Source organism: Podarcis erhardii (genome assembly GCF_964252035.2).
Source record: "Podarcis erhardii genome assembly, chromosome: 1".
In the NCBI taxonomy this organism is placed as follows: Eukaryota; Metazoa; Chordata; class Lepidosauria; order Squamata; family Lacertidae; genus Podarcis; species Podarcis erhardii.
In genome coordinates, this window is record NC_138497.1 from 227,645 (window position 1) to 254,107 (window position 26,463).

The 26,463-nt window shown below is 55.4% G+C and overlaps 3 protein-coding genes across 4 annotated transcripts; 2 read left to right on the top strand and 1 right to left on the bottom strand.

The window, feature by feature from the left end:
• Positions 1-442: 442 nt before the first annotated feature.
• On the bottom strand, positions 443-12,161 carry TUBGCP2 (tubulin gamma complex component 2). Its single transcript, XM_081875924.1, has 17 exons — positions 11,944-12,161; positions 11,660-11,788; positions 10,995-11,192; positions 10,440-10,599; positions 9,607-9,814; positions 9,074-9,273; positions 7,232-7,421; positions 6,925-7,070; positions 6,165-6,345; positions 5,595-5,775; positions 3,291-3,463; positions 2,885-3,013; positions 2,274-2,394; positions 1,652-1,795; positions 1,420-1,548; positions 993-1,156; positions 443-771 (listed from the first exon to the last, which is right to left on the bottom strand). Exons 1-17 carry the CDS (start codon positions 12,118-12,120, stop codon positions 660-662), a joined length of 2,742 nt encoding a protein of 913 aa, XP_081732050.1. The 5' UTR covers positions 12,121-12,161; the 3' UTR covers positions 443-659.
• A 28-nt stretch (positions 12,162-12,189) lies between these two features.
• ZNF511 (zinc finger protein 511) lies at positions 12,190-14,979 on the top strand. Its single transcript, XM_081876587.1, has 6 exons — positions 12,190-12,354; positions 12,462-12,532; positions 12,637-12,838; positions 13,125-13,249; positions 13,706-13,903; positions 14,625-14,979. Exons 1-6 carry the CDS (start codon positions 12,244-12,246, stop codon positions 14,692-14,694), a joined length of 777 nt encoding a protein of 258 aa, XP_081732713.1. The 5' UTR covers positions 12,190-12,243; the 3' UTR covers positions 14,695-14,979.
• Positions 14,980-16,069: 1,090 nt separating this feature from the next.
• CYB561 (cytochrome b561) lies at positions 16,070-24,491 on the top strand. Of its 2 annotated transcripts, none has more exons than XM_081843968.1 (6): positions 16,070-16,127; positions 20,180-20,410; positions 20,905-21,003; positions 21,488-21,591; positions 22,586-22,743; positions 23,164-24,491. In XM_081843968.1, exons 2-6 carry the CDS (start codon positions 20,203-20,205, stop codon positions 23,357-23,359), a joined length of 765 nt encoding a protein of 254 aa, XP_081700094.1. In that variant the 5' UTR covers positions 16,070-16,127; positions 20,180-20,202; the 3' UTR covers positions 23,360-24,491. The 2 variants fall into 2 exon arrangements, with proteins under 2 accessions (XP_081700094.1, XP_081700093.1); XM_081843967.1 differs by lacking the exon at positions 16,070-16,127 and adding an exon at positions 16,288-16,569.
• Positions 24,492-26,463: the final 1,972 nt, after the last annotated feature.

Below are 26,463 nucleotides of genomic sequence, written 5' to 3' on the forward strand. Positions count from 1 at the left end.
TCCCAACATCAGGGTCTTTTCCAGGGAGTCTTCTCCTGAGGTGGCCAAAGTATTGGAGCCTCAGCTTCAGGATCTGTCCTTCCAGTGAGCACTCAGAGCTAATTTCCTTAAGAATGGATGTGTTTGATCTTCTTGCAGTCCATGGGACTCTCAAGAGTCTCCTCCAGCACCAGAATTCAAAAGCATGTTGGGGTGTTACGAGGGAGCTTTCAATATATGGTGTGGGTGTCCTCTTTGGCAAGCCCACAACTAAGACAGACTAATGGAAAGGACCCTCTTTCCCAACAGAGCATGTAGGACACAGTGTGGGTGAAATTCCACCCACCCACTGCCCCAAGGTTATGGGGTGGGGCCTTGCTGTGCCCCCTTTGGCTCCATCACCATCTCATAGGCCTCAACGCCTCCCTCCCGCCACCTGTGTCACATGACAGGACTTCAGAACTGCTTACAGGTACTTTTTATGTCAAGTAAAATACACCAAATTGTTCAGCTGCGTTGAAAAAGTAGAAGCATCCAGAAACGCCACAAATCTTTATGGACAAGCAACGGTGGCTGCAGCAGCGGGAGTGTGTTGCTGCAGCTCTAGGCTACCTACGCAATAAAAGTGCTAAATTTACGTGGGGAGTTTTGGGTGCAGCCCCCGGGGAGAGGGAAGGGGGTCACTGGGTGGCCACCAGAGGCCTGGGGGCCCCCGCCTGCAGCACGGCCTTCTGGCTCCGCTCGGCAGACATGTGCTCCAGCCGCTCCGTGTAGAAGCCGTTGAAGTCCAACCTGGGGGCGGAGAGAGAGGGAGAGGGAGAGGAGGGTGGAAGCAGCACAGGAGCGTGACCAGGAAGTCCCTCTGCCAGAGCAGAAGAGCAGGGTCTGCAGAGGCCAACCTCCTCCTTCCTGCCATTCCCTGCACAGCCGCCCTGATGCTGGGAGGAGGACGGAGCCTCCACACGAGCCCCAGGCTCCCTCCAGCGGCCCAAGAGGAGCTGCTCCCTGCTCACCTGTAAATGATGTTGATCATGCTGTGCTCGCAGTCATTGGTGCTGTAGATGCTCAGCTTGTCCAGCAGGTCCAGGAGGTGGGCTGAGAAATTGCTGTCAAACTTGTTGATTGTGGCCTCGAAGCCAGAGGTGACGTGCATGGTATCGGCCTGCTCTGCTGACAGCTGCAGAGGTGGGGGGGGGGGAGAGAGAGAGAGAGTTAAGACTCACAAGGGAGAAGAGAGGGCGGGCAAGGAAGCGGCCCTGGCCTTGCTGCCATGGTTTATCCTGGGGCAGGATTTCCTGGAGAGCACAAGGACTTGGGAAGGAGCCAGATAGTGCTCAGCACCACGAGAGAAGGGCTCTGCCCACACCTGAGGTGCTTGCCTGAGCGAAGGGCTGGGATCTGCAAATGAAGAGGCACCTCCACCCTCCCCTGAACCCCTACCTTGTTCGCCAGCTGCTTCCGAGAGGATTCCTCTGTGCGCTCCTGCTCGGTGGGGGGCCCCCTCATGGTCCCGTGCTCCACCGTCAGGCGTCCCAGCTCATTGTCTAGCTTTATGCTGTGGGATAATCTCTGGTGGGTGGGACAAAGGCAGGCATGAGCCCAGAGCACGCTGGCGCACCCAGGGGGTGCTCCTCGCTCCCCGTGGCACAGAGGAACGCAAGAGGAAGCCCACCTGCATGCAGTTGGTGAACATGACGCAGACAGACATCATCTTGGAGAAGATCTTCAGCAGCTCTGGGTTGGTGAGCATGCAGTCCTTCAAGCAGTTGTCCAGGAAGCTGGTGTGGTGGCTCAAGACATCATCAATATTGGAAGCCTGCCCAGAGGAGACAGCAGCCCATCAGAAACGAGGGAATTGGAAACAGCCATGGCCAGAAATAGTTATCTGTTCTTTTGCTACAATCAACATGCAGAGCTAGCGATGACAAAGCCTTATTTTCAGGGGCTGAGGCAGGGGCAAAGGGACCTCCATCTCACTGTCACATTGGAGGAAAGGGAGCACTAGAAGCCAAAATGTAGCCAAGGGGGTTTCTGGGCCAGTGGCCTCCTGTGAGCAGCTACTTCAGGCTCTCCGGCACAGCAGAAAGCTCCTGACCAGCCAGAACCTTGCTTTCCCAAAAGAGCCTGACACCCTTCCAACTCACAAATGAAGCCCCTGTTTTAGCGGAAAAGAAGAAAGCCCCTTGGGAACAGAGGCCCCACCCAGCCCCACCAATGGGGGGGGGGACGAAAGGAGGACTTGGGGGCCTGGTGTGGCCCACAGAGGCTCTGAGAGCCACTGGCCCAAAACTGACCGACTTCAGGTTCTTCTCCAGGATGTGCCAAGTTGGCTCCATCACTTCGAACATCATGTAGTACTGGATATTCTGCACAAAGTTGAGCATCCGTTGGCGGAGAGTGAAGGCGCCAGCAAACCTGGGAAAGAGAGAGAGAGGGAGGAGCCTGGAGGGGTAGATGGGAGGAGAGCCCCTGTGGGGCTGCAGGATGCTGCCCAGAAGCCCAGGAAGGAGCCCAAACCAGTGCCAGGCAGGAGGAGCCCTGCAATTGGGGGGGAGGAGGAAGGCAGCCCGCCCCCAGTTCTGACTACCAAGGTCTTTGCCCCTTGAGCGGCTTCTGAATCCTCAGTGCCCCCTTCCAGAATCTGAAGGGGGAGCTCCCAGGGCCAGAGGACTTGCAGGGAGAGACCCTCTTGCTGCCAGGGGACCCAGCAGCCCAATGCCCTCCCATTGGCCTCGTCCATCCAAGAGGGTCTTCGTTCTGCAGAAAGCAGGAAGGCCCAGGAAGTGGCCACAGCTCAGTGGGCTGAGCACCCACGGCACATGTGGAGGGGCCAGGCTCCGCTCTAGGCCTCTGCCTTCAGAGACTCTGCTGGCGACTGGGCCTGCTTGGCTCTGGGAGAGCTCACCATTTGGAGGAGTGCAGGGAGCACTGCTTGGCCGTCTTGCTGCTGATCCAGACGTTGCACAGCTGGCGCTCCACATGTTTGCAATAGAACATGTGCCGGAAGAGCATCTGGTAGCGCGTCAAGGCCTTCCTAGGAGACGGGGAGAGGCGTGGGGGAGCCGCTGCTTGGCCAGGGCCCGGAGGGGCCAAGGCAGGTTACCTCAGGGCCAGGGGCCAGCCAGCCCCCTTTCCTCCAGAGGCACCGAGGAGGCCTTCCCAGCACCCCCTTCCCCTCCAGAGTTATGATGCATTGACTGAGGCACATGCACGGAGGAAGGAGGATCAGGCCAATGGCCAATGGCTGGCTGTGCTCTGCCCCCTCTGGATGGAAAGGATGAGCCACCATCAGCTGAGCTGCTCTGCCTTACCTGTTGATGATCAGTGAGAGAGGCCACTTCACGATGTAATCGAATGAAAAGGCTTCCAGGCCGCTGAGCGAGAGCTCCGTGGGGTCTGCGTGGATGATGGCCTTCTCCTGCTTGGTTTCAATGGCCAGGACTCTCAGGAGCTGCGTGATGAGATCGTGGGGCATCAAGTCAACCTGGAAAGAGGGGAAAGGGCCGCCAGAGGAAGGAGGCCAGTCAGACACTCAAACTGCCAAACAGAGCATGGGACCAGACTGTCAACAAACAAATGATAGCAAATATTTGAATTTTCATTCACTGACAGTCCGTGAGGCCAAAGTCAAACCCTGAACCAGCGGAACACTCCATAGTAGTCTTAAAAAACCTGGAATAATAATAATAATAATAATAATAATAATAATAATAATAATAATAATAATAATAATAATTTATTTATACCCCATCCATCTGGCTGGGTTTTCGCAGCCATTCTGGGTGGCTTTCAACAAAGTATTAAAACACATTGGTCCGTCAAACATTAAAAGCTTCCCTAAACAGGGCTGCCTTTATATGTCTTCTAAAAGTGGGGTAGATGTTTTTCTCTTTGACATCTGGTGGGAGGGTGGGTGCCACTACTGAGAAGACCCTCTGCCTGGTTCCCTGTAACTTGGCTTCTCACAGTGAGGGAACCACCAGAAGGCCCACAGCGCTGGACCTCAGTGTCTGGGCAGAACGATGGGGGTGGAGACGCTCCTTCAGGTATACTGGACCGAGGCCATTTAGGGGTTTAAAGGTCAGCACCAACACTTTGAATTGTGCCTGGAAATGTACTGGGAGCCAGTGTAGGTCTTTCAAGACCGGTGTTATGTGGTCTCGGTGGCTGCTCCCAGTCACCAGTCTAGCTGCCACATTCTGGAATAGTTGTAGTTTCTGGGTCATCTTCAAAGGTAGCCCCACATACAGCACATTGCAGTAGTCCAAGCGAGAAATAACCAGAGCATGCACCACTCTGGCAAGACAGTCCGCAAGCAGATAGGATTCCAGCCTGTGTACCAGACAGAGCTGGTAGACAGCCGCCCTGGACACAGAATTGGCCTGCGCCTCCATGGACAGCTGCAGGTCCAAAATGACTCCCAGGCCGCGTACCTGGTCCTTCAGGGGCACAATTACCCTGTTCAGGACCGGGGAGTCCTCCACACCTGCCCGCCTCTTGTCCCCAAAAAACAACCTCAATCTGTTGGCCGCCATCCATCCTCCAGACACTCACACAGGACCTTCACCGCTTTCACTGGTTCTGATTTGAAAGAGAGGTAGAGCTTGAGTATCATCCACATACTGATGAACACTCAGCCCAAACCCCCTGATGATCTCTCCCAGCGGCTGCATATAGATGTTGAAAACATTCTGGGGGGGGGGGAGAGGACAGACCCCTGAGGCACCCTACAAGTGAGAGCCCAGGGGTCTGAACACTCATCCCCCCCCCCACTTTCTGATCACGGCCCAGGAGGAAGGAGCAGAACCACTGTATGACAGTGCCCCCAGCTCCCAGCCCCTGTAGACGGTCCAGAAGGATGTAATGGTTAATGGTATCAAAAGCCGCTGAGAGATCCAGCAGAACTAGGAAGCAGCTCTCACCTTTGTCCCTAACCTGCCAGAGATCATCGACCAGCAGAACCAAGGCAGTTTCAGTCCCATGGTGAGGCCTGAATCCCGACTGAAAGGGATCAAAATGGTTCACATCTTCCAGGAGTGCTTGGAGTTGTTCAGCAACTACCCGCTCAATCACCTTGCCCAAGAAGGGAAGATTTGAGACTGGGCGATAGTTGGCCATATTGGCCGCATCTAAAGATGGTTTTTTAAGAAGTGGTTTGATAACCGCCTCTTTTAGCGGGTCTAGGAAGGCTCCCACAGAGAGAAGCATTTACTACCCCCGAAGCCCATTGCCCAGCCCTTCCCAGCTAGCTTTTATAAGCCAGGATGGGCAAGGATCAAGGAGACAGGTGGTTGGTTTCACTCGTCCAAGCAGCCTGTCCACATCCTCAGAGGTAACAGATTGGAATTGATTCTATGCAACTTGACTAGACAGGATTCTAGCACTCTCCTGGCCTGACCCTTCCATGGTGGAGTCTACCTCTTCCTGAATCTGAGCAACGTTATCTGCAAAAAGTATTTTCTTTGGTTGGGTGGGCAAGGGCTCAACACCAAACGTCCCCCAGAGCCCTGCTAGACAAGCCAAAGCCACTCGCGGGGTTGCCCAGGCTCAATGGGGAGACACCGGCAGCACCTCTGGGGCCCTGAGGCCTTGCCTTTGTGCCAGGTATTCTTTACCTTCAAGTCATCCTTGAAGGGGTCTGTGTTTGCTGTGCTCATCCGTAGGGCTAGCTCCAGCAGAGCCTCCAGCCGGGTGGGGACAATGTCGTCCACTGGCTTCTTCAGCTCCTCTTCGGTGAGGTCCATGAAATGGACGTAGAAGTCCCCCTGGTCCATGAGGAAGTAGTGCTTGATGGACCTGCTGACAGAAAGGGGCCACCAGTCAACTCACTGCGGCAGGAACAGAGGAGGCAGGAGCAGAGGAGGCCCTCACCCACCGCCTGCCTCCTCCCGCCCGGTAGAAACAGGAAGAAGCGGACCTGGCTTTTGGAATAAGAAGTGCTGCAAGTATCTTTATGCCATCTGCAATAAAGCAGCCCCTTGCAATTCAGCTGGGAGGCAGTGAAATGGGAGGACCCTCTTTTAGAGTGGGGGTCCCGTGGCCCCTGCCCCCCCCCAGCTCCTCCTGCACAAGCTCCTCCACACTTTTGTCCCTTCATTTCCCAAATCAGCAGCCCCTAAAACTGTCCCAGTTGGCATGGAGAAGAAAAGTGGCCTGCAAGAGACGCCACTTGGAAGGAAGCAAACCTTAAGTGGGCCACAAGCTCTTTTTCCTCCATGAGGAAATCGAGCAGTACTTTGCTGGCGTAGTTGTAGGCTTTCTCGATCTGCTCCACATATTCTCGCTCCTTCAGTGTGTAGATGACCTCTTTGGCCAGGGGGCAAGTGACATCACGGCCACACTCCCGAACGACATTCAAATACTTCCCTGCAGGTCGGGAGGGACAAAGGGACATGAGGACGGGCTCAGCTCTTCCCTAAACACTGTTCAGACCTTGTACACAAACAAATGAGCACATTTCCTCTCCCTTCCCTGCTGTCCCTCTCATCCTCCCAATGCATGAAACTTAAGCACAGAACCTGACATTAGTCTCTACTGAAACTCATTTTGTTAGTTTGGGCTGACTTCTCCAATCTGTTAAGGTATTTTTGCATCCTGATTCTGTCTTCTGCAGCATTAGCTACCCCTCCCAGTTTGGTATCCTCTGCAAATTTGATGAGGATCCCCTCAATTGCTTCATCTGTCATCTCCCTCCTTGACGGAAGGGCAATGGAAAGAAGCCAGATAAATACAACAATCGGCTTTTGGAGCTTGAGAAAAAATGTCACAGGATATCCTCAATACGACTCGCCCAGAGGCAGAAGGGAAGAGCTGCAAAGGGAACCAGACCTCCCAGGCACTCCACAACCGCCCCCCTCCCGCCCCGCCTGGGGGCTTCTCCATCCACTGCATGACCCTCCCTCCTCCCCTTCCGCTTTCCTGTCAAGCAGGAAGTTGGCTCCTCACCTGTGCTGAGAATTTTGTCTGCAATCTTCTGGAGGAAGGAGGGAATCTGCTGCTGGACAATCGTGTACCTCTGATCCCAGTACTTGTCATTATAGTCTTCTTGGATCTTCTCCTTCTGGAGCTCATGCTCTTCCACCATGAATTCACTGTGGAATTAAAAAGCGGTTAGGCCCATGGCAGGGAGGCGCAGAGCAGGAGGCTCCCCAGGGCTCTTCATCCAGGCAGTCCCTGCTTGGACTCCCAAACAGACCCCAGAGGTTTCTCCAGCTCACATGCCAAGAGAAGGACCACGGGTTCCTCCGCCCACCTGTAGGGATCATTGATGATGCCTCGGTAGATCCATTTCTCCAGGATTTCGAAGTAGGGGACACTGGCAGCCTTGGTCAAGTAGAGGCAGAGCTCCTGGGCTTGGCTGTCTCCCGTGTAGTTGAACGTCTTATCATGCAGCAGGCTAAGTGTTGACCCTCCAACACACTCCCCTTTGTCCACAGAAGTGGCTGCAACAAGAAGCAAAGGCCAAGAAGAATCACGTCCCGCTGAAGCCAGTGTTGGTCAGGGCACAGGTGCCCATCCATGGCAGACACACCTGGATGTTGCAGGAGCTCCCCCATCTGAAAAGGGGTCAGCAGGAGATGGCTGCTCTGGACCATGGCCTGGGACACCGGCTTACGAGGTGAGCACCCAGAGCGGAGGCAGGGTTTCCGCAAGGCTCAATAGGCCCTTGGGGTTGGTGAAGTGAAACCTGCCTCTCAGGGGTCACTTGTGGCCCCCAAAGGTGCCCAAGAACCTCTGAAAAGAGGCTACTGGCAACCACTTCAGGAACAGAACCTCTGCCACTCCCTGGTTGTCCTCAAGTGCACTTATCACAATTGAGGTGCTCCAGGCAATCCGCTGTGCTGAATCTGAATCATGTAGAACTGTTTATTCAAAGAATGTCCCCCCACCCTATTCAGCTGATAGAAGCTTCTGCAAAATCAACAAATAGTGTACAGCTCACAGACTGCAGACACACAGAAACAGAGAGCGAGCACGCCAGAGTTATTCCTGCAGTCAGCAGGAGGGGCCAGGGGATTGGTTTTAATAACTGTATTACAAGTTGGTATTGTTATAATGAGGCTATTATCGGATTGTAATTGCAAACTTCTTCTTCTTCTTAATTGAATTTATATACCACCCTATACCTGGAGGTCTCAGGGCGGTTCAAGAAGAAGAAGAAGAAGAAGAGTTTGGATTTGATATCCCGCTTTATCACTACCCAAAGGAGTCTCAAAGCAGCTCACATTCTCCTTTCCCTTCCTCCCCCACAACAAACACTCTGTGAGGTGAGTGGGACTGAGAGACTTCAGAGAAGTGTGACTAGCCCAAGGTCACCCAGCAGCTACAGGTGGAGGAGCGGGGAAGCGAACCCGGTTCCCCAGATTACGAATCCACCACTCTTAACCACTGCACCACACTGGCTCTCACAGAAGAGATCAACCTTAAAAACTGTAATATATATACAGTAATCAAAATGAAGACATCCCGACATCCCTCTGTGGCAACTTTATAAAAATTATTACCAAAATAAGGAGGGGCCAGAGGTTGCCCCCTTCTGCTCTGGGGCACCAGGGTGGGGGGGACTTGGAGGCTTCCACAGCATTGGGGGGGGATGTGTGTACAAAGGAAGCTCCCCTGCAGCTCCTCTTTCTAGGGCTGAGGGATGGGGCTCCTCGTGGGAAGGAGGAGGAGTGGCATTCCCAGGGGGCCCTGGTCCTCCCTCCAGGGGGTGGGTAGGCCCAGAGGGAGCCCCTTTGACTTTGCTGCCCCCAGGAAAAGGAATGACCCAATCACTGGCCTCACCTGAGACTGACTGTGGCACGAGGGAACCCCTTTCAGCGCTGGGCTGCTGGACTCCCTTGGAAGGACCCTCCCTGCAGCAACATCCCAGCAGTGGGCAGAGCCAGAGCCCCACCTGGACACACACGGACCCAGCTCCTTCCACCGCCCCCCTTGATGAAGGAGAGCCATCTCGGCCTCTCCTGGCACTGGGGCTCCAAGGTCCAAGCCTCCCTCCCTCCCTCCAGGGGAGGAGGCAAGCAGACAGAGAAGGCGGCTGCCCAGAAAGGCACCCTGCTCGCTGCCCCCCAGAGAGCCCTTGCCCCGCACTCACCCAGGGAAGCCAGGATCTCCATGGTCCTCATGGTGGGCTGGATGTAGAACCAGAGCTTCTGCAGGGAGAGCAGGCCTTGGCGCTGCAGGTGCTCCAGCTGCGTCACCAGGGTCATGTATTCCTTGACCAGGGCCCTCATGGCGGCCGCCAGCGCGTGGTTCACCTGCCCGTACTCAAAGGAAGACTTCTCTTCCACAAACCTGTCAGAGCGTGGGACAGAGAGCTGCTGCTGGAAGCCAGCCCCAGCACCTCTGGGCACCACCAGAAACGTGGCCCACCAATGCCAACCTCCCCCCCCCCCCCGCCCGAGATGCAAGGAAGCCTTGTTCTTGTGCAGCTCAGCAATGAGAGGAAGCAGGGAGCTCCCTAGGTTCCCTGAGCTCCAGGGGCCTTTGGGGCTCTGAGCTGCTGCACCCCCCAGGTGGGAGGAGGCCCCCCCCCAACCCTCAGCCGGAGGGATGGGAGACAGGCTGTCGCTGCATCCTCTTCGCCTCCCCCAGCTCCATCCCTGATGAGGAAGCCCAGGCTGCTACCTGGTGACGATGGAGTAGCTCGCTGCCACGGGGAGGATCCTGGTGACCAGCTCCTTGACTGACATATCCAGGTTGGGATCCACCAAGAAAGTGCGGCTCTCTCTGCCCACCAGTGGCTGCGCAGTGATGTACCGGCCATCCACCCCAATCAGGACGTAGAGCAAGTCCTCCACCACAGCAGATTCCTGGGCTGCCAGGGGCAAAGTCCCTGGCAGAGGAAAGCGGCACGTCATGCACCGGCGCCACTCAAACAAATGCATCTGGGGAACCCGCCTGAGGGCCAAAAGGGCAGCTGGCCATTCTTAAAAAGAGCAGGGTCTCCCACCACCGGGAGAGGAGAGGGCATTTGACAGGTGGCTGCCTTGAAATGCTCTTTGACTTTATCCCTATTGATATTTTGTGTACCTGGACACGGTTTTGTGTGCTTATTTTTTTACGTCAAGCTGTTTGACACTTTTTATTGTGCCTGCTGGGCTCACGAATAAAACTCTACTCGTATTCATGTGTTTTTAATCTATGATAAGCTGGCAGTTGTTGGCGGCTATGGGAGAGGAGAGGGCTCTTGGGCTTGGATCCTGCCAATGGATTTCCCATTGGGGGCATCTGGTGGGCCCCTGTGAGGACAGGATGCTGGAATGGATAGGCCCCTTTGGCCTGATCCAGCCGCCCCACTCTTCTTGTGTTCTGGACCTTCCGCACTGCACTGCCCAGACCCATGTTGGCAGAGCATCACCAGCTGCCCATTAAGGGTCCCAGAGAAACATCCAGCAGGCAGGGGAGGCAGAAATAGCCCCAGGCTGTGAGACTCTCTGCTCCTCTCATGCAAGACTCACCTATAGGCACCGTGGTGTCCAGGCTCAGGCTGGAGCTCGTGAGGAAGTCCCCGATGAGGGCCGGCCTCTCATACACCCAGGCGGGAAAGGACGGGATGGGCTGCCCAGAGTTCTTCCTGTTCTGCTTGTCCCTGAGCGACTTCCGCACCAGCTCAAGAGACTGCCAAGGAAGAGAGCGAGTGACAGACCAGCCCAGACACTGAACTATCAAGCAGCCATGGCAGCTGGGCTCCCACTCGCTGCCAGTTCCTGCCCCCTTTGCTCAGGGGGCAAAAGAGGCTGGCACAGTATTTGCACCCAGGGAGGCCTCTCAGGACCCACCCCTAGTCCCCTTGGCAAACCGGAGAGCAGCCCACCTGCCCGGAGCGTTGGACAAGGCAGAACTTCCTCTGAAGTAGGCGCTACAGGGAGCCCAGCTAAGGACCTCCTGCAGCTGCCCACTGACTTCCCATCCTAGGCTTGCCGTGTGTGAGAGAGAGATCCCAAAGGCTTTGGCTGCAGCAGAACCCTCCCTTCCCAAATAACAAATCAGGGGACCCGAGAGAAGAAAGGGACCTGTGGGGCGCTGGAGCTGGTTGTGACGGTGCCCAGCTGCTTCCGTAGCTCCTCCAGCTCCTGGACGGTCATTTTGGCTGTTGTTGAGGGGATGGAGAAAGTGACGCTGCTGCTGCTGCTGGCTCCGCCACTGTTGGCCGCTGCATTGGCTGCTAGCTCTGCCCTTTCCTTGGCATTTTGCTGCAAGTACTGGAGGGTCTGCAAAAGCCCCACAAAAAGCAGAACTCAGGAAGGGCACCAAAGAGCCACAGCCCCCAAGGAGAGTGGATCTCCCAGCTGCCTCCCCAGTCTTGATATATGACAGCCGAGGTGGGCCTCAGGGGGCCGAATTCAAATTCAGGCCTCAGGCCAGAGCAACCTGTCTCTCTCTTGTCAGTCTGCCTGCCGGGTGGGAAGGGAGAGAGGGGAGCGGGGGCTCTGGACCCTCCACCCCTGGGCTGCGGGTCCCACCCTCTGCTGCTTCTCTTGATGGGGAACCGGTGAGCCAGCGCCAGGTATCAAGGAGAGCGCTGGGCTGGGCTGAGGAATGGCTGGCTGGGGCTGCTTGGGGGGGGACCCCGCCGAGGTCTGCCCCGCCTCCCTTCCCCGGATCTGGAAGGGCTTTCTGGGTCTCCTGTCCGGGGGGGGGGTGTCTGTCCCCGCCCGCGCCGCTGGCCTCTCCTCACCTCCTTGTCCTCGGTCAGCTTGGAGAGCAGCTGCACCAGCGAGTCCAGGTGCCGCGTGTTCTTCGACTTCAGCTCGTCGTACTTGGTCAGAAAGTCTTCCGGCGTCCGAGAAAACTCCGCGATCTTCACCTGCGGGGAGGCGGGGGGGGGGTCAGCGTCCCTGGGGGGTCCCGGGTCCCTCCATCCAGGGAGGGAGGGGGCCGGGGGGGTCCTTCCCTCCCTCCCTCCCTCCCTCCCTCCCCCCCCGGGGCCTCGCTCGCTCGCTGGCTGGCTGGCTGGCTCGCCTTGGCTCCGAGGGCGGCGGCGGAGGTGGCGAGGAAGGGCCCGCTCTGGCTCCTCTGCAGCAGCTCCACGTAGCCCTCGGCGCCGCCGCCGCCTTCCCCGCAGGAGCCCCTCGCGCGGAGCAGCCGGAGAAGCTCGTTCACGTCGTGGTGGAGCCGGAACTCGCTCATGGCCGCCATGGACCGGGAGGCGTCTCCCCGGCAACGGGGACCCGGAAGCGGAAGCGGGAGAGAGAGAGAGAGAGAGAGAGAGAGAGAGAGAGAGACCCGCCTCTTCCGGCGCCGGGCGAGGAAAGCGGGAGGATGCGGGACGAGGACGGCGAGCGAGGCGGCGGCGGCGGCGGCGGCGGCGGAGGCCCCTTCCGCTTCCGCCCGGCCAGGCTCCGCTTCCCCGCGCAGCACCCCTTCTTCGAGGCAGGCGGGCGGGGGGCGGGCTGGGGGGGGGGGAGGGGAGCCCGGGGAGGGGGCCCTCCCGGAAGTGGCCTCATCCGGGTCTCTCTCTCTTCCTCCCCTCCTGTTAGGACGGCGACGTCCAGCGGCACCTCGGCCTCCAGGATGCGCAGCCCAGCGCCCCGCCCGGAGGGGCCTCCCGGTGAGCGGCGCCCGCGGGCGCCCCTTCTCCCCTCCCGGCCGGGCGGGGCGGGTCTGGGTGGCCTCTGGGCGCCCCTTGCGACCCCCTCCCCGTGTCTCCCGCAGGCCCGCCTTCTTCCCGTGCCCGGCCGGGGGCTGCGCGCAGCTCTTCGACTCGCTGGCCAGCTGCGAGCACCACTACGGCCTCCTTCACCGCAGCGCCTGCTCGGCCTGCCAGCGCGCCTTCCCCTCGGCGCACCTGCTGCACCTGCACCTGCTCGAGGGGCACGACGCCCTCTTCGGGGTCATGGCGGAGAAGCGCAGCCTGGTGAGAGCCGAGGCCCCTGGCGGCCCCATCCTCCCGCCTGCTCCACGAAGTGGCTTCCGGTCCCGATAAGAGACCGTTGCACCAGAAGCCAGCTGCTTCTTCAGGATCATAATTTTATCATTTGTATCTTGTCCGCCTGACTGTATTGCCCCAGCCACTCTGGGCTGCTTCCAACAAAATACAAAAACGCAATAAGACATCAGAGATTTTTTTTAAAAAAGCCCACCTCTGCTTGAGTGGTTGGGACCCCAAATGCTGACCAGCCCCCTCTTGCCCCCTTTCCTAGTACCAATGCCTGGTTGAGAGCTGTCCGGAGAAGTTCAAGAACAGCAAAGAGCGCAAGGAGCACTTGGTCCGAGTTCACTGCTACCCATCGGACTTCCGCTTTGATAAACCCGTGAAGGCAAAGACGTAAGTACTCAGGTGTGGGTAACAGGGGGGGGGGAGGCAGACATGCTCACTGTTCAGCAGACTGGCTTCGGAGATGGAGCGGGGGGGAGCAGACAAATCTTCTAGACAAATCTAGTACTGTCTGGCTTTCTTTGGAATCCTGCCCTTTTCGCCCAGGAGCCAAGGTAGGTGAGGCAGAGAGGAAGTGCCTGGCCCCAAAGCCACTTGGTGAGCCTCATGGGTGGGGAGGGATTTAGATCCTCTTCTAAAAAGTCTTTGCCTGCCACTGTGACTGCTGCAGTACCCAGGCTCCTGCCTGCATGCTGCAGGAAGAAAAGCAAGGCTGGGGGGAGAAGAAGCTGACAAGGGAGAAGGGCCAGGACTCGCAGACAGCCTCCATGTGGTGAGAGAAATTGGGGTGGTGGCAGCAGCAGCAAGTTTGCAAGGGTTTTGCTCTGGGCTGTGTTTTTGCGCCAGCACAAAGGCAGCGAGATCTCCCTCCAGAGAAAGCGCCTTCCCAATGGATGTGTGGGAGGGAGAAGACTGCAGGGAGCCGGCAGCGGACGATGCCATGGAAGTCGGCCCCAGCGAGAGCACAGAGGAGAAGCCGCCCCAGCCTGGGGCAGAGGACAGGCCAGCCTTTCCGCCACCTGAGAGGCGGCTCTACAGGTCCAGGTTGGTGCCTCTCCTGGAGCGGCTGTCCTCATCTTAGCATCCGCTTGTTCTTTGTGTGTGGAGAACGATGTCAACGCTTGCTTCTTCAGTCAGCCACAAACTAAAAAGTGTCACAAAACCTCCAAGAGAAAATAGATATCTCATCTTAACATCCTGCCCCAAATCTTTTAGAATGGCTGGAAGCTGCATGAATGGCATTGTGTGAGTGAAACTCAGGGCGATTTGCCACTAACTAATATTGTTGTTATTTTAATTCCGTTTATATTAAACATATCCCCTTTCCTCTGGAATAAGTCAGGAAGAGTCTGGCCTCTGGAATAAATCAGGAAGAGCTGTTCTGCTTTTGGAATATTGTTTGCATGTATATATGTTTGCATAGCTTTGTTACTGAACTGGTGACTGAGTAATTTTTTTACTAATCAAATGACAACGCTGCATGCACTTGTGGTAACATGAGCTCAATGTGGAGGTACCAGAAATGAGTTAAAATAAGGAATTACACCCATTATTGAGCCTGAGTGGCTGAGCAACAGGAAAGCGTAACAAATTTCAATAGATTTCTGGGCCTTCTGTAGTCACACAAGTTATCTTAAATGGCAGCGCTCACATATGGCATTTGGAAACCTGAAAAGCCTCAGCCAAGCCTCTGATCCACCCAGAGCCCTTTTTACTGCTGGCCATGAGGACACTGAAAGCTCTCTTGCTGTTCCTTCTCTTCCAGTGTCCCACACACTGTTTGCTTTGGACAAGGGGCAAAGCGCAGCTTCCAAGGCAGAAAAAAGAAGGCCTGAGGGACCCAAGAGGAACTTCAGGAACTGACAGAGTGAAGAAAGACCTTTGCAAAGCCCAGGCGGCCTTTCCTCGGGCAGAGGCGCTGATTTTGACCCTTCAGCAGAGGCAAAGTGGGCTCTGGTGTAGGGAGGTGCGCCTGCCCTACCTGGCAGAGACAGTGAACTGGGTCCTTCTCCAAATGGGAGCTGCTCCTGCAGGCCAGGAGTCCCCAGGACCAGAGTTGTGTGCGGAGAGTGAAAATCGTTTCTGTATTTTTGAAAATAAAATGCTTGGTGTTTACAGAATCCTGGATGTTGAAGAGAACAGCTGGTTGATTAAGCCACAAGAGGCAAATGGAGGGTCATCTCTCTCTGAACAAAATGCACAAAATACACAATCTGCATCTAAAAATAATCTGTTCCTATGTTGCAAGAAATGTCCTATCGTCTCTCCATTAATCAAAAGGGGCCAAAGTATTATCTTTCCAGTCAATATCAGTCTTTTGGCAGAAGTAAGGGCACAAAGAGTCCATCTAGATCGACCAGCTACCAAGCCCCATATAATTGGCATGACATTTAGGATATTGTTATCAGACAATTTTATTTTCCCTCAAATATAGTATTTATACATCCTAAGACTTCAATCTAAAAATTCATAAAAGTCAGACATTGCTTAAACTTACGTTTCAAAGAAGCATTTTCCTAATTACATCTTCTGCAACATGTTGTGAATAGTCCCTTTCTGTACAAAAGTACCAGTCCAATTCTAAATATTATCTTTTGTTGCCCAAGACGTAGTTTATAATCTAAAAAACATTTGCTATGGAAGCTAAGACATTATTATGTTTCTTAGTGGCTTTATACAAAGAAAATCTCAAAGCAACTTGAACAATACACTGTATAAAATAGAACTGGATAAAACCAGTTAAAAATTGGGGTGGAGGGAGACCCCTAATGTATCTATGAAACATTTAAATCACCAGTAGGTGCTGGTGGTTCTATACAAAAATGTATTGAGGTGGCCTGTCTTAAAAGGACTGTTTCCAAGAGATAGCTAAAAGGTGGCAGGGAGTTCTGCGGGCATCCTTCCTGTGGGGCTCGTTTCTCAAGCAGGGAAGCCCCCCCCCAGCCAGGTGCAGACGGCAGGGAGACCCCCTCATGGGGGGGGGGGCTTATCTCGTCCCGCTGGAGCAGGCGCTTCTTTTGTTGGGGCTCAGGGCAGCCCCCCCCACCCAGCCTGCACCTGCACCTGCTCAGCCTGGACGGGCAGGGAGGGGTCCCTTGGCTGCAGCCCCTCTTCCTCCTTCGCCCCGCAGCTCCCCCCGTTTCCATGGCGACGGGGTGAGGGTGGGGAGGGAGATGCCAGCTGCCTCCCCCCCCCCCCCGAGCCCGGCCGGGAGGAGGAGGAGGCGGACGCCGCGCAGCAGCAGGGACTGGGACGGAGGCGCCGCCAGGTGAGCGGGGGGGGGGGAGGAGAGGGGCGCCTCCCTGGAGCGCCAAGGGGCCCCGCATCCCCCAGAGAAGACCCGGCTGGTCGCCCCGGTCTGGGCGGGGGGGGGGAGTGGGGCGGGCGACCCAGAGTTCTCCCCCCCCCGGCCGGGATGGGCTTCCGTCTGCCCACACAGGACCCCCCTCGCGGCCCTTCTTTGTCCCTCCGCCCCCTCTCGAGACGGAGGCTTCTGCAAGGAGGCGCCCTCGGCAGAAGGAGCAGGGGGCCCTTCCGAGGCTGCCCCCCCGGCTTGCCCCTCTTTGGAAGCAAGCGGGACTGCCCTGCGGGGGGGGTGGACTAGATGCCCCGGGGTCCCCTCCAGACCCGGCCCTTCCCCCCCCCGCCCTCCCGCGGGGCTGCTCTGCCTCGTCCTGCTCTGGCTTCCTGCCTGGGCGAGAACAGGAAAGGTGAGTCATGTTAGCTGAAGGTGGCTCCGTCCAGTCCCGTGTCCGTCCGTCCCGCCCCCCCCCCCGCAAGAGGGTCCCCCGGCTGAGCGCAGGAGGCGGGCGGGCGGGCAGGTGAGGGCCCCCAGTCCGGAGCAGCAGCGCCTCCCGCCGCTCTGGGCGCGCCGGGCAGCGGGGGGCGGGCGGGCGGGGGGGGGGAGGGAGGTCCAGGCTCTGCCCGGAGGAGGAGGAGGAGGAGGAGGAAACGGGAGCCTCGTCTCTCCGCTGCGCAAGGAGCTCTGGAGCGGCCGGCAGACGCGCCTTGGGGGCTCAGGACGCGGCAGCAGGAGCAGCAGGTGGGTCTTGGCCGGGCTGAGCGCTGCCTGCCCGGGCTGGACTGCGCGGCGGCGACGGAGGCAGCGCTGGGGGCAGCGAGGAGGGAAGAGCCAGGCCCAGCCTGCTTGGGCCCCTCAGAACCCGGGTCGCTGGGGCTTCCGGCAGGTGGACGGAGGGTTTCTTCGGCTCTGCTGACTGCAAGGGGCGCCCAAAGAAGCAGCTGGCTCTTTTGCAGAACTGGGGGGCAAGGGCAGCAGGTCTGCCAGCCACTTCGGAGTGGATCCTTCTTGCCAGAGTTCAGCCAAACAGGTGGAGGGGCCTGTGGGCAAGATGCCTTTAATGGTTCTTTTTTTATATAACGTGGAACCTATATTATTTATTTATTTATTTGCAGAATTTGTTGATATTTTCAAGTCAGTGCTGGGGGTTTTGTGCCAGAGAAGCCTAGAAAGTGTGTGTGTGTGTGGGGGGGTTATCTCTCTGCTGTGACTTGGGGGGCAATTTGTATGAAAATAGCTTACATATATTTTTGCCGAGCCCCCCACTTTTCTTTCTTGTTGGTATTGTCTGCATTTGGGCCTTCAACATTTCTCCTTTTAGAAACTCCCATCCTTCTTGGACTCCCTTCTCTTTGACGGTGGGATCACACCCAGTAGCTCCTTCAGCTATATGAAGTTGCCCTTCTTGAAGTCCAGAGTCTGTGTCCGACTCCCCTTTCGTTTCCCCTTTCCTCTGTATCCTGAAACCCAGGAGAGGAGGATCACTTCCTCCCAAGTTTCAGAGTTTCCAAGTGCTTCCACCCTATTAGTGAGGACCAGATCCAAGATAGATGATCCCCTTGTTGCTTCTTCCACCTTCTGGGAAACGAAATGGTCAGCAAGGCAAGGGAGGAATTTGTCAGACCTTACATGCTTGGACCAGAAGATGATGCCCAGGGTCCCTTTCAACTCTACAATGGCACAGGGGAAAGGGACTTGGGATGTATGAAAGTTGCTTTGAGGTTTTGATTTGTGCTTTTTTGTCCAGCAACTGGTAACTTCATTCTATTACCTCCCCCCCCCCCCCGGCACTGAGCCTGGCCAAGGTGCTCCCTGATTGAAGGCTGGTGCTGCCAGTCACCTCCTTCCCTCCTGCCCTGGCACATCCCTTACATGGCAAGCTTCACGAGACAGGCAGTGTGGGCCTGGCATGGAGGGGGGGCGTGCAATGCTGCCTTATACTGAGTGGGACCCATTGCTGCATCTCGCTCAGTACCGTCTGCACTGACTGGCAGCAGTGGCTCTCCAGGATTTCAGGCAAGGAGTCTCTCCCCAGTCTTGCCTGGAGATGCCAATGACCTTCTGCATGCCAAGCAGCTGTTCTACCACAGACCAGGTTATGGAGAGCAGGGAGGAAAGTGCAGCCCCTCCCCCTGGCAAGTCAGCACAGCCTAAAGGAATCACCTGCCTTGCGCCTCTCCCTAGGGAGGCCTGTTCTGCAGCCAGATGTTTTCATCTGTTTTAATGGCAGCTCCTGCTCTTTGCTGTTGTGGAGCAGCAGACTCCAAAGGGCTCAGGGGGCCAGAGGGGGATCTGGTTGGGGAGCAGGATGTGCCCAACAGAAGCCTGGATCCTGGAAGCTGAGGTGGGAGTGGGTGTCTTTATCACATTTGCATCGATTCTTGGCCAGAGCTGCAGGCCTTATTAGATCAGCGCAGTTAAGTGGATTAAGTCAATTGGCTTAGCCCTGTCCTCCTCCCTGCTGCAAAGGCCAGCTGTGTGCTGTGCAACAGAACAGGCCCCCAGGGTACCCACATCCCTGGCAGAGGGGCAGGGAGATCCAGAGCCCAGCAACGCAGCTAGGGGACAACTCACCAGGCTCTTCAGAGGCATTGCAGGCTCTGCTTCTCCATCAGAAAATGGTGGTGCTGAGGTTTTGCCCATAAAGGTAAAGGACCCCTGGACGATTAAGTCCAGTCAAAGGTGACTATGGGGTTGTGGCGCTCATCTCGCTTTCAGGCCGAGGGAGCCGCTTTTTGTCCATAGACAGCTTTTCGGATCGTGTGGCTAGCAGGACTAAACCGCTTCTGGTGCAATCGGACACCATGACAGAAGCCAGAGCACACAGAAATGCCATTTGGCTTCCCGTCACAGCGGTACCTATTTATCTACTTGCACTGGCATGCTTTCGAACTGCTAGGTTGGCAGGAGCTGGGAAAGGGCCACAGGAACTCATTCCATTGCGGGGATTTGAACTGCCGACCTTCTGATCAGCAAGCCCAAGAGGCTCAGTGGTTTAGTCCTGGTTCTGCCCATAAGCACATCTAGGCTCCATCCTGCCCCATCTTTGGGTGGAGACTCAGTAGAAGAGGGAAGCTGGAAGGCAGCCTGCAAGTGGTGGGGGGCGGTCAGACTTTGCATTTCCCAATCCAAGCAAGAGCAGAGGCTCTTGCTTGGATTGGGAACTCCCAGTGCAGAGAGGAGATCATCATTGTTGGTTGTGGCCCAATGAAGGCATTTTTGTGTTTTCCTGGGGCTTGTGTTTGTTTTAAAGGGGAGGATGTTTGCAGACATTTCTGCTGTGCTGGGTCAAAGTGCAGAGAAGGACCTGAAGATGCAGGTGGGGAACAAGCATTTGGGGTGAGAGACTCCTGGGGGGAGTTTGGCCAGAGTGGCCTTCCCCAACATGGTGCTTCATGCCTGCTCAGATGTTCTGAACTCTCCAGGTCCCATCAGGTACCCCAAAACATTGCTGTATGAAGCCGAGGAGAATGGGAGTTGTAGCTCCCAGTTGCAGAAGGTGGAGGAGCCTCAGACTCTTGCCCCACAGCTTCGGCTTGGGCTCTCTGCCCCAGGGCCAAGTGGGGCCATGCCAGCTTCCTCTTCTCCCTGATCCTTATAGAGCCACGAAATGGTGAAGGAGAAACCCCAGGCAGCCTGGCCCAGGTGTTCATAGAGCACCCTTCGTGCAAAATTCCAGAGTGGTGTGCAGCAAGCTTTACAAAAGAGATAAAATATCACTTTACAACAATGCAGACAGATAATTAAGAATCGCAACGGGCTCCACTGGAAGTCCAGCGAGATCTTGAGGGCCACCTTTGGCTCGTAGAGTAACTGGTCCACCCTCTGGGCCTTCTTTGGCCACTGGAATTAACAGAAGATCTGGTGACGGGTGCAGCTACTCCAAGGTGCTGCTGCCCAGTGGGGCAAGGAGGGGTGCAGGTCTCCCCCCCAAATTCCAGTTCCCCCGAGATTTCCAGAGGCAGCCCCTGCCCTCCCTGGGTCTACCTGCTGACAGCTGTGCTCCTCTTGTTTGGCAGCCCCAGGCTCTGCTGAGCACAGCATGGAGGATTCTCCGGCCAGGAGTGCCAGTCCATCTGGCCTCACCTACGCCGTGGCTGCTTCACAGGTGGTGGGCCTGGCCGTGATCACCCTGACGGGGGCCTGGATGGGCCAATACCGAGGTGGCATTGCCTGGGATGGATCCAAGCTGCAGTTCAATGCCCACCCACTGTGCATGGTCATTGGGATGGTCTTCCTCCAAGGAGACGGTAAGGAAGCGGTGGGAGGGGGGCCTTTTGAGAACTGCCTTCCAAGGGAGACAACTGGGAGCTGCTTATTTCAAACCCCTCCCCCTGCTGTAACTGCATTCACAATTTAGGAGAGGGGGCAGAACAGGATGTGCCACCCCCCCCCGTCCCAAAGGAGGCAGAAGCACATCTTGCACTGCCCAGCCAAGGGTCCACAAACTGTGTCTGCGCATGGTCATTCAGCCACATGACTAAGGCAGATGCTCCACAAGATTATCTTCCACTCTGTTATTCAAATCCCAGGCTTTTGAGAGACCCTCAAACCTTTTCAATTATTTGTTTGTTTTTTAAAAACATATTTATGAATTTATAAGTGTACAAAATACAGAACTGAAGAACGCTACTTGTGGGGTCTGAGCGGAGCAGTTCCTGGCCAGGGGAGCAAGAGCCAAGCCCCCCTCTCAGCCAGCCCCACACCTCATTGCCCCTCTCCCCTCCCTCTTCTCCTCTTGCAGCCCTCCTGGTATATCGGGTCTTCCGGCATGAGAGCAAGCGCTCTACCAAAGTCCTCCACGGGCTGCTCCATGCCCTGGCGCTGGTCATTGCACTGGTTGGTGAGTCCTGGGGGGGGGGGCAGCTGGAATAATCTGCCCCATATGCTTGAGCCTCAACCTCCTGCCTGCCTTCTCGGAAGCCCCTCTGAGGGGCACCAGGCTCAAGGGGGTGGTTAGAGGCTTCCCTGAGTCTCAGGGTCAACCCACAGCTCCTCTGAGTTCTCCAATAAGCTGGAGGAAGCGGGCATGTTTTGGGCCTCCTCTCCCATAAAAACATAAGGCTGGGGTGGACGAGGCCGTAGGTGGCTTACTGTGTTCCTCACATATGTGGATTGGAATACAACTAGCAGGGCTCCCCCAGACAGACAGTCTCCACCACCTGCCATTTCCACCCATGTGCTTCTTCCCAGGCAAGTTGGACCTGCCCATCTCCCCATCCCTCATCACTCATGTTAAGTGGGGTCCCACTCTGGTGCAGTTTTGCCTGAGGGTTGGGATGCTGGGAAAAGGCAGGGGGTCACCTGAGGCCTCTCCCTCCCTCCAGGTCTGATAGCCGTGTTCCAATTCCACAAGAAGCAGAGCATCCCGGACATGTACAGCCTGCACAGCTGGTGTGGCATCCTGGCCTTTGGCTTCTACTTTGTGCAGGTGAGGCAAAAGCAGAGCGGGAGGAAGAAAGGGGGCTGGTGTCTGCCTGGCCTCCTTCCAAAGCAGGTCTGTGCACCAGAGAGCAGCGAGGGAGAAATGCACGAGGGGCAGGAAATCAGAGCAAGAGAAAGGAAGAAACTCTGGCTGCTGATTCCCCTGTTGAAACGGCATCTGGTGCTGGGGCTCCCCAGATTCCTCAGCAACCTGGGAGGGGGGCTTGAGCTGCCCAGGGGTCTGTCTGGACACAAGCGAGTAGAGGAAGGACACCCTTGAGCCACATCCTTGCTGCATGCTGCAGCCTGACAGCTTCAGAGCTTCCAGCAGCCACCCACATCCATCTCAGGAGGGCCTTTGATTCCAGGCGCTGGATGGGGGATCTCTGGGAGGGCTGCACCTGCACTGCAGAAACAACACGGGGCTCTTGACACTGTCTGCCTGGGGAGCTGGGTCTTGGCTCCCAGGATCCTCATCTTTTCCCAGAGCACAGCTGATCTGCATTGCTGGGAGCCCTTCCTGCGCCACCTTCCTCCTGGGTGGGGGTGGGGCCACTTGCAGTGGCACCACATAAAATCTTAAGAGTTGGAAGGGACCCCCCAGGGTCATCTAGTCCAGCCCCCTGCAATGCAGGAATCTCAGCTAAAGCATCCCTGACAGAGGCCCATCCAGCCTCTGCTTAAAAACCTCCAAGGAAGGAGGCGGCCGCTCTGAATTGCCTTTCAGCCAGCCCTTGTGCCCCAGTCATGGCTTCCTGGGGTCAGAAGGAGGAGGCCATGGGGGTGGATTATTGGAAGGGAGACCTTTTGCCCCTCATCCTGGGGCACCACCCACCTCTCACCAGAACTTAAAGGCGGTGGCAGAAAGGGAGTTTGCAGTGTTTGAGGGCTGGCTCCTCTTTGCCTCCTGATTATTTCGTCAATTCTGGGGGTGGGATGGGCTCCATGGGAGGTGGGCTGCTGTCTCTTGACTTTGGGGTACTGCCTCCCTTCCTCCTTAGTGGCTGCTGGGCTGGAGCTTCTTCCTCTTCCCTGGAGCCTCCTTTTCGCTCCGCAGCAGATACAAACCGCAGCACGTCTTCTTTGGGGCTGCCCTCCTCATCCTTTCCGTCGCCACTGCCCTGCTGGGGATCCTGGAGGTGCTGCTCTTCAACATCAAGTGAGTGGCCCCCACTTTGTGGAAGTGTTTCTGTTTTAACTTACAACCTGATGGCTCTGTCTCTGCTCGGCTTCCTTCTGATAAATCCAGAATTCTGGGCTGCAAAGTGAGGGATGGAGCAGAAATGACTGCCTAGGAGGGGTGTTCATTACAGCTTTGTGCAGTTTACTTGGTTAATATATTCTCAAATCAACATCCTGAAAAATGGCAGCAGTGCTGGGCTTGGAACTGAGTGTCGTCTCCATTGCCTCCTCTGGCCTGGAAGGCAGAATGAGATTCTGAACATGTCTGGTCAGCAGACGAGTTGCCCAAAGCCTTGAGCTGCCTTTTTCTTGAATGAATGAATGAATGAATGAATGAGAAATTGTGGGGTGGAGATAAAGTGCTTGTGCTAATGTCAACCTTTCTGTTCCTGCTCAGGGAGACTTACAGCTCCTTTGCCCCGGAGGGAGTCCTTGCCAACACCTTGGGCCTCCTGCTGGTGGCTTTTGGGGCCATTGTGGGCTACATCTTGACACGGGAGGAGTGGCAAAGGCCCCCCTTGGCTGAGGAGATGGCCCTGTCCATGGATTTCAAGACCCTCACGGAAGAGGGCAGCCCAACAAGCCCCCAATGATGGCCGCCATCGCCGCCTGCCTGTGTCTCCATGTGGTGTCTCTCGCTTGTCGTGCAACATGGTGGCTGCCACCTTTCCTGCTGGGCCACGTGTCAGCAAGCCCTCTCCAGAGGACTCTTTGCCATCCCTTTTCCTTCAGTGGCCATTGCAAGGGTCTCATTCTGAGCAGGGGTCTCCTGCCCCTGCTCTGCTCACAGGGGGTCAGTGCCTTGGTCACTCCTGTGATCTGGGGTGTTGTGCCACATTCCCAGTGAAAAGGGGATTTAACAGGGACTTCCAGTTTCTGCTCTGGAAGCGGCGCCTCTCTTCCTCCTCTGTGTTCATTAATGGTGGCAGGACAAGGAGTCCCCCGGGGCCATTCCCAGAAGGGGGGCTGACAGCACTCACAAAAAGGGTTCAGGGGTGTTGGGAGGGCAGCTGCAGATTCTGTGCATCTGGAGGCTGTGACTTCTTGTGGAGCTGCATCAGTAAAAAACAAAATTCTGAAGGCTTTAGACATACACACCTTCCTTCAATTAATTGTCCAAAAGATTTAAGGAAGCCTGAATATTTGTAGAGTTTCTCCTGTTTACACAGTGATTATCAGGCATAACAACTGGGAGGCTGAGGCAAGAATGTTGCTTGTGCAATTCTGTCTCCTCTTTCTCTACCAGCAGATATTTGATTGAAATGTTTGTTTTTTCCAACTCCAGAAAGCCCTAAAGTTGACAGTCTCTCACTTATCCTGTTTTCTGGGGTTTGGATGCAGGCATTTCCTCTGACGCAAACTGCTCTGGGAGATCTCTGTGGGACTTGGATGTTTAATCTCTCCTAATGGCTCAACTATATAAAAAAGATTATACAATACTGCAGGTTTGCAAAATCTTTGTAAGAAAAAGGTGGGGCATTATCCTATGAAAGTATTTGAATTGAATGCATCAGGTGAAATAGTGGGGTTGTGCAAAAATTACTTAGCTAAGGATGAGGACCACTATAAGCACTCAATAGGCACTATGACAATACTGATCTTAAGTGTGAAATTATTTATTTTCCTGGGGACTCCTTGCCTTAATACAAATACACTCTCTTGTGTACTGACCAGTATATATTGTGTTTGGTGGTTGAGATGAACTTCAATAAATATTTGCAGCAAGTTCTTGAATTGTTTGAAGTTGAATTGTCAGTGAAATCTCAGCAGGGCCCTTTAGGACTGGATCTCGGCTGCTGGTCAAGCTACACTCATGAAGCTACTTAGTCCTTCTTAGCTCTTTCAAGAGTTGGTCCCAAATCAAGCCCAAAACTGTTCCACAAACCAGAGGCCCAGCCATTTCAGCATCTTTGTTGTGTTCTGCCAAGGGCAGCTGCTCTTTCTGGATTTGAAGGCAATAAAAATGCTTGGGGTGACGACCACACGTTACTCATACCCAGCAAGAATGAAGCACAACATAGCTGTGTAGCCAACCTGCAGAATGTATTTATGTGTAATGCACAGGACTAGCCTGCATACCGCAGGTTAAAGCACAAAGACTAACAGGATAATGCTCAGCACCACAGTTGGAGTTGCCCTAGTGCCATCAGTGCCACCAGTGTGTCCAGCCCCAACTTATAGGGTGCCAGGCAAAGCAAGAAGCCCGGTTCCTAGATTGGGCTTCTATATTAAGGCATGAAACAGCACACTTAATAGCAAAGTATCCAGCTTCCAGGCAAGACCTTACTGCTTACGTCTCTTTAGTAGTTCAGAACCTTGGACAGCAATGGAGGTGGCCCCTCACAGTCAGCCTGCAGCATCTGCACCAGCCCTGGGCCTTGCTTTGCTTCTGGGTTGCGGAGTCTGAGCTGAGTTGAAGTCTTTCCCTTCCGTCTGGCTCCCTGACTCCTGCTCAGACAGTGTCGCACTGTCAGGAAAGGGGAATGTTAGTTACACTGTGGTTACAAAGCACGAGGTACCGTATTTACTTGAGTCTAATGTGCCATCGAATCTAATGCGCACCTCAATTTTCAGAACCTTGAAACCAAAAAAAGTATTTGCTGGCAAATGTAAATGTGTCATCGAGTCTAATGCACACCTAAATATTCATAACGTGATTTGGCCAAAAAAGTTGTGCATTAGATTCGAGTAAATATGGTAATTGGGGCATATTCAATGTGGTGTGATAATTGAGATTTGAACACAAAAGTCAGATAAACAGGTGTTATGTTGCTTTGTTAGGAGACATGGAAGAATGGAGTTAGTAAGGGATGTATAATGTAACAAGTGTTTTGGGTAAAGCACATAGGGCTTCCCCATCATTCCCATGTCTCTCATTGCCCTTTGTGGCTGAAGTTAATTGCACTGAATATGCTGGAACATGCTGACTACCAAACTGATGGGCCACTGTCCTTACCCAAAGGAAAACCAAAGACAGCAGGCTAGGGCACCCTGTATTGTGAACTGCTTTGTGATCTTTGGGTGAAGGGCAGAAAATAAAGGAGGCTCTTGTCCTGCCTGCTGGCTGCTCATAGCCATGTGACCTAAGCGTCAGCTGTCATGCAGGCTCTTTCATGAGTTTGTCCCCCACTCCTCTCGTACTTTCTTTAGGAAGGAGACCTCACTCTTTGTGGAAGCCAGCTCCATATACGCATTTGCTCTGGAGCTGCTGCTGTAGACTTTCCCCACCTGTTTCAGGTGGCCCTCTACCTTGCTGAAGGTAAGTGCTCTAGAGGAACCTGCAAGGATACAAGAGGGTAAGCAGGAGGCAGAAGAGCCACTGGACTATGGGAGTCAAACAACATGGGATGCACAGGTGTTCCATTCCTCTCCCGCTACCTCCCTTCATCAATTCTCTTATTCTTTCTCTTCGGCTGGGTGAGAACTGCAGGGCCTGCTCCCTTCCAGGGCCTTTTCCAACTGGCCCAGGGGGCGTGGCCCAGGCCCTCTCTCCTGGCTATAAAGGGACTCCTGCTGCGGGGAAGCCTCGGACCATCGGCTGGGTGAGAACTGCAGGGCCTGCTCCCTTCCAGGGCCTTTTCCAACTGGCCCAGGGGGCGTGGCCCAGGCCCTCTCTCCTGGCTATAAAGGGACTCCTGCTGCAGTGAGGCCTCGGACCATCGGCTGGGTGAGGACTGCAGGGCCTGCTCCCTCCCAG

What these genes read in the sequence shown, in the direction of transcription:
- TUBGCP2 (XM_081875924.1), bottom strand. Translation starts at nt 12,120, where the DNA reads ATGGCGGCCATGAGCGAGTTCCGGCTCCACCACGACGTGAACGAGCTT. An exon ending in GAGCTTGTGGCCCACTTAAG is followed by an intron (nt 5,776 to 6,164) that starts GTTTGCTTCCTT and finishes TTCTGTCAGCAG; the next exon opens with GTCCATCAAGCACTACTTCC. An exon ending in TCCCTGCACTCCTCCAAATG is followed by an intron (nt 2,395 to 2,884) that starts GTGAGCTCTCCC and finishes TCTCTTTCCCAG; the next exon opens with GTTTGCTGGCGCCTTCACTC.
- CYB561 (XM_081843967.1), top strand. Translation starts at nt 16,464, where the DNA reads ATGCCCCGGGGTCCCCTCCAGACCCGGCCCTTCCCCCCCCCGCCCTCC. An exon ending in GGTCTTCCTCCAAGGAGACG is followed by an intron (nt 20,411 to 20,904) that starts GTAAGGAAGCGG and finishes CTCCTCTTGCAG; the next exon opens with CCCTCCTGGTATATCGGGTC. An exon ending in TTGGCTTCTACTTTGTGCAG is followed by an intron (nt 21,592 to 22,585) that starts GTGAGGCAAAAG and finishes CTTCCTCCTTAG; the next exon opens with TGGCTGCTGGGCTGGAGCTT.
- ZNF511 (XM_081876587.1), top strand. Translation starts at nt 12,244, where the DNA reads ATGCGGGACGAGGACGGCGAGCGAGGCGGCGGCGGCGGCGGCGGCGGC. An exon ending in TGGCGGAGAAGCGCAGCCTG is followed by an intron (nt 12,839 to 13,124) that starts GTGAGAGCCGAG and finishes CCCCTTTCCTAG; the next exon opens with TACCAATGCCTGGTTGAGAG. An exon ending in AAACCCGTGAAGGCAAAGAC is followed by an intron (nt 13,250 to 13,705) that starts GTAAGTACTCAG and finishes TTTTTGCGCCAG; the next exon opens with CACAAAGGCAGCGAGATCTC.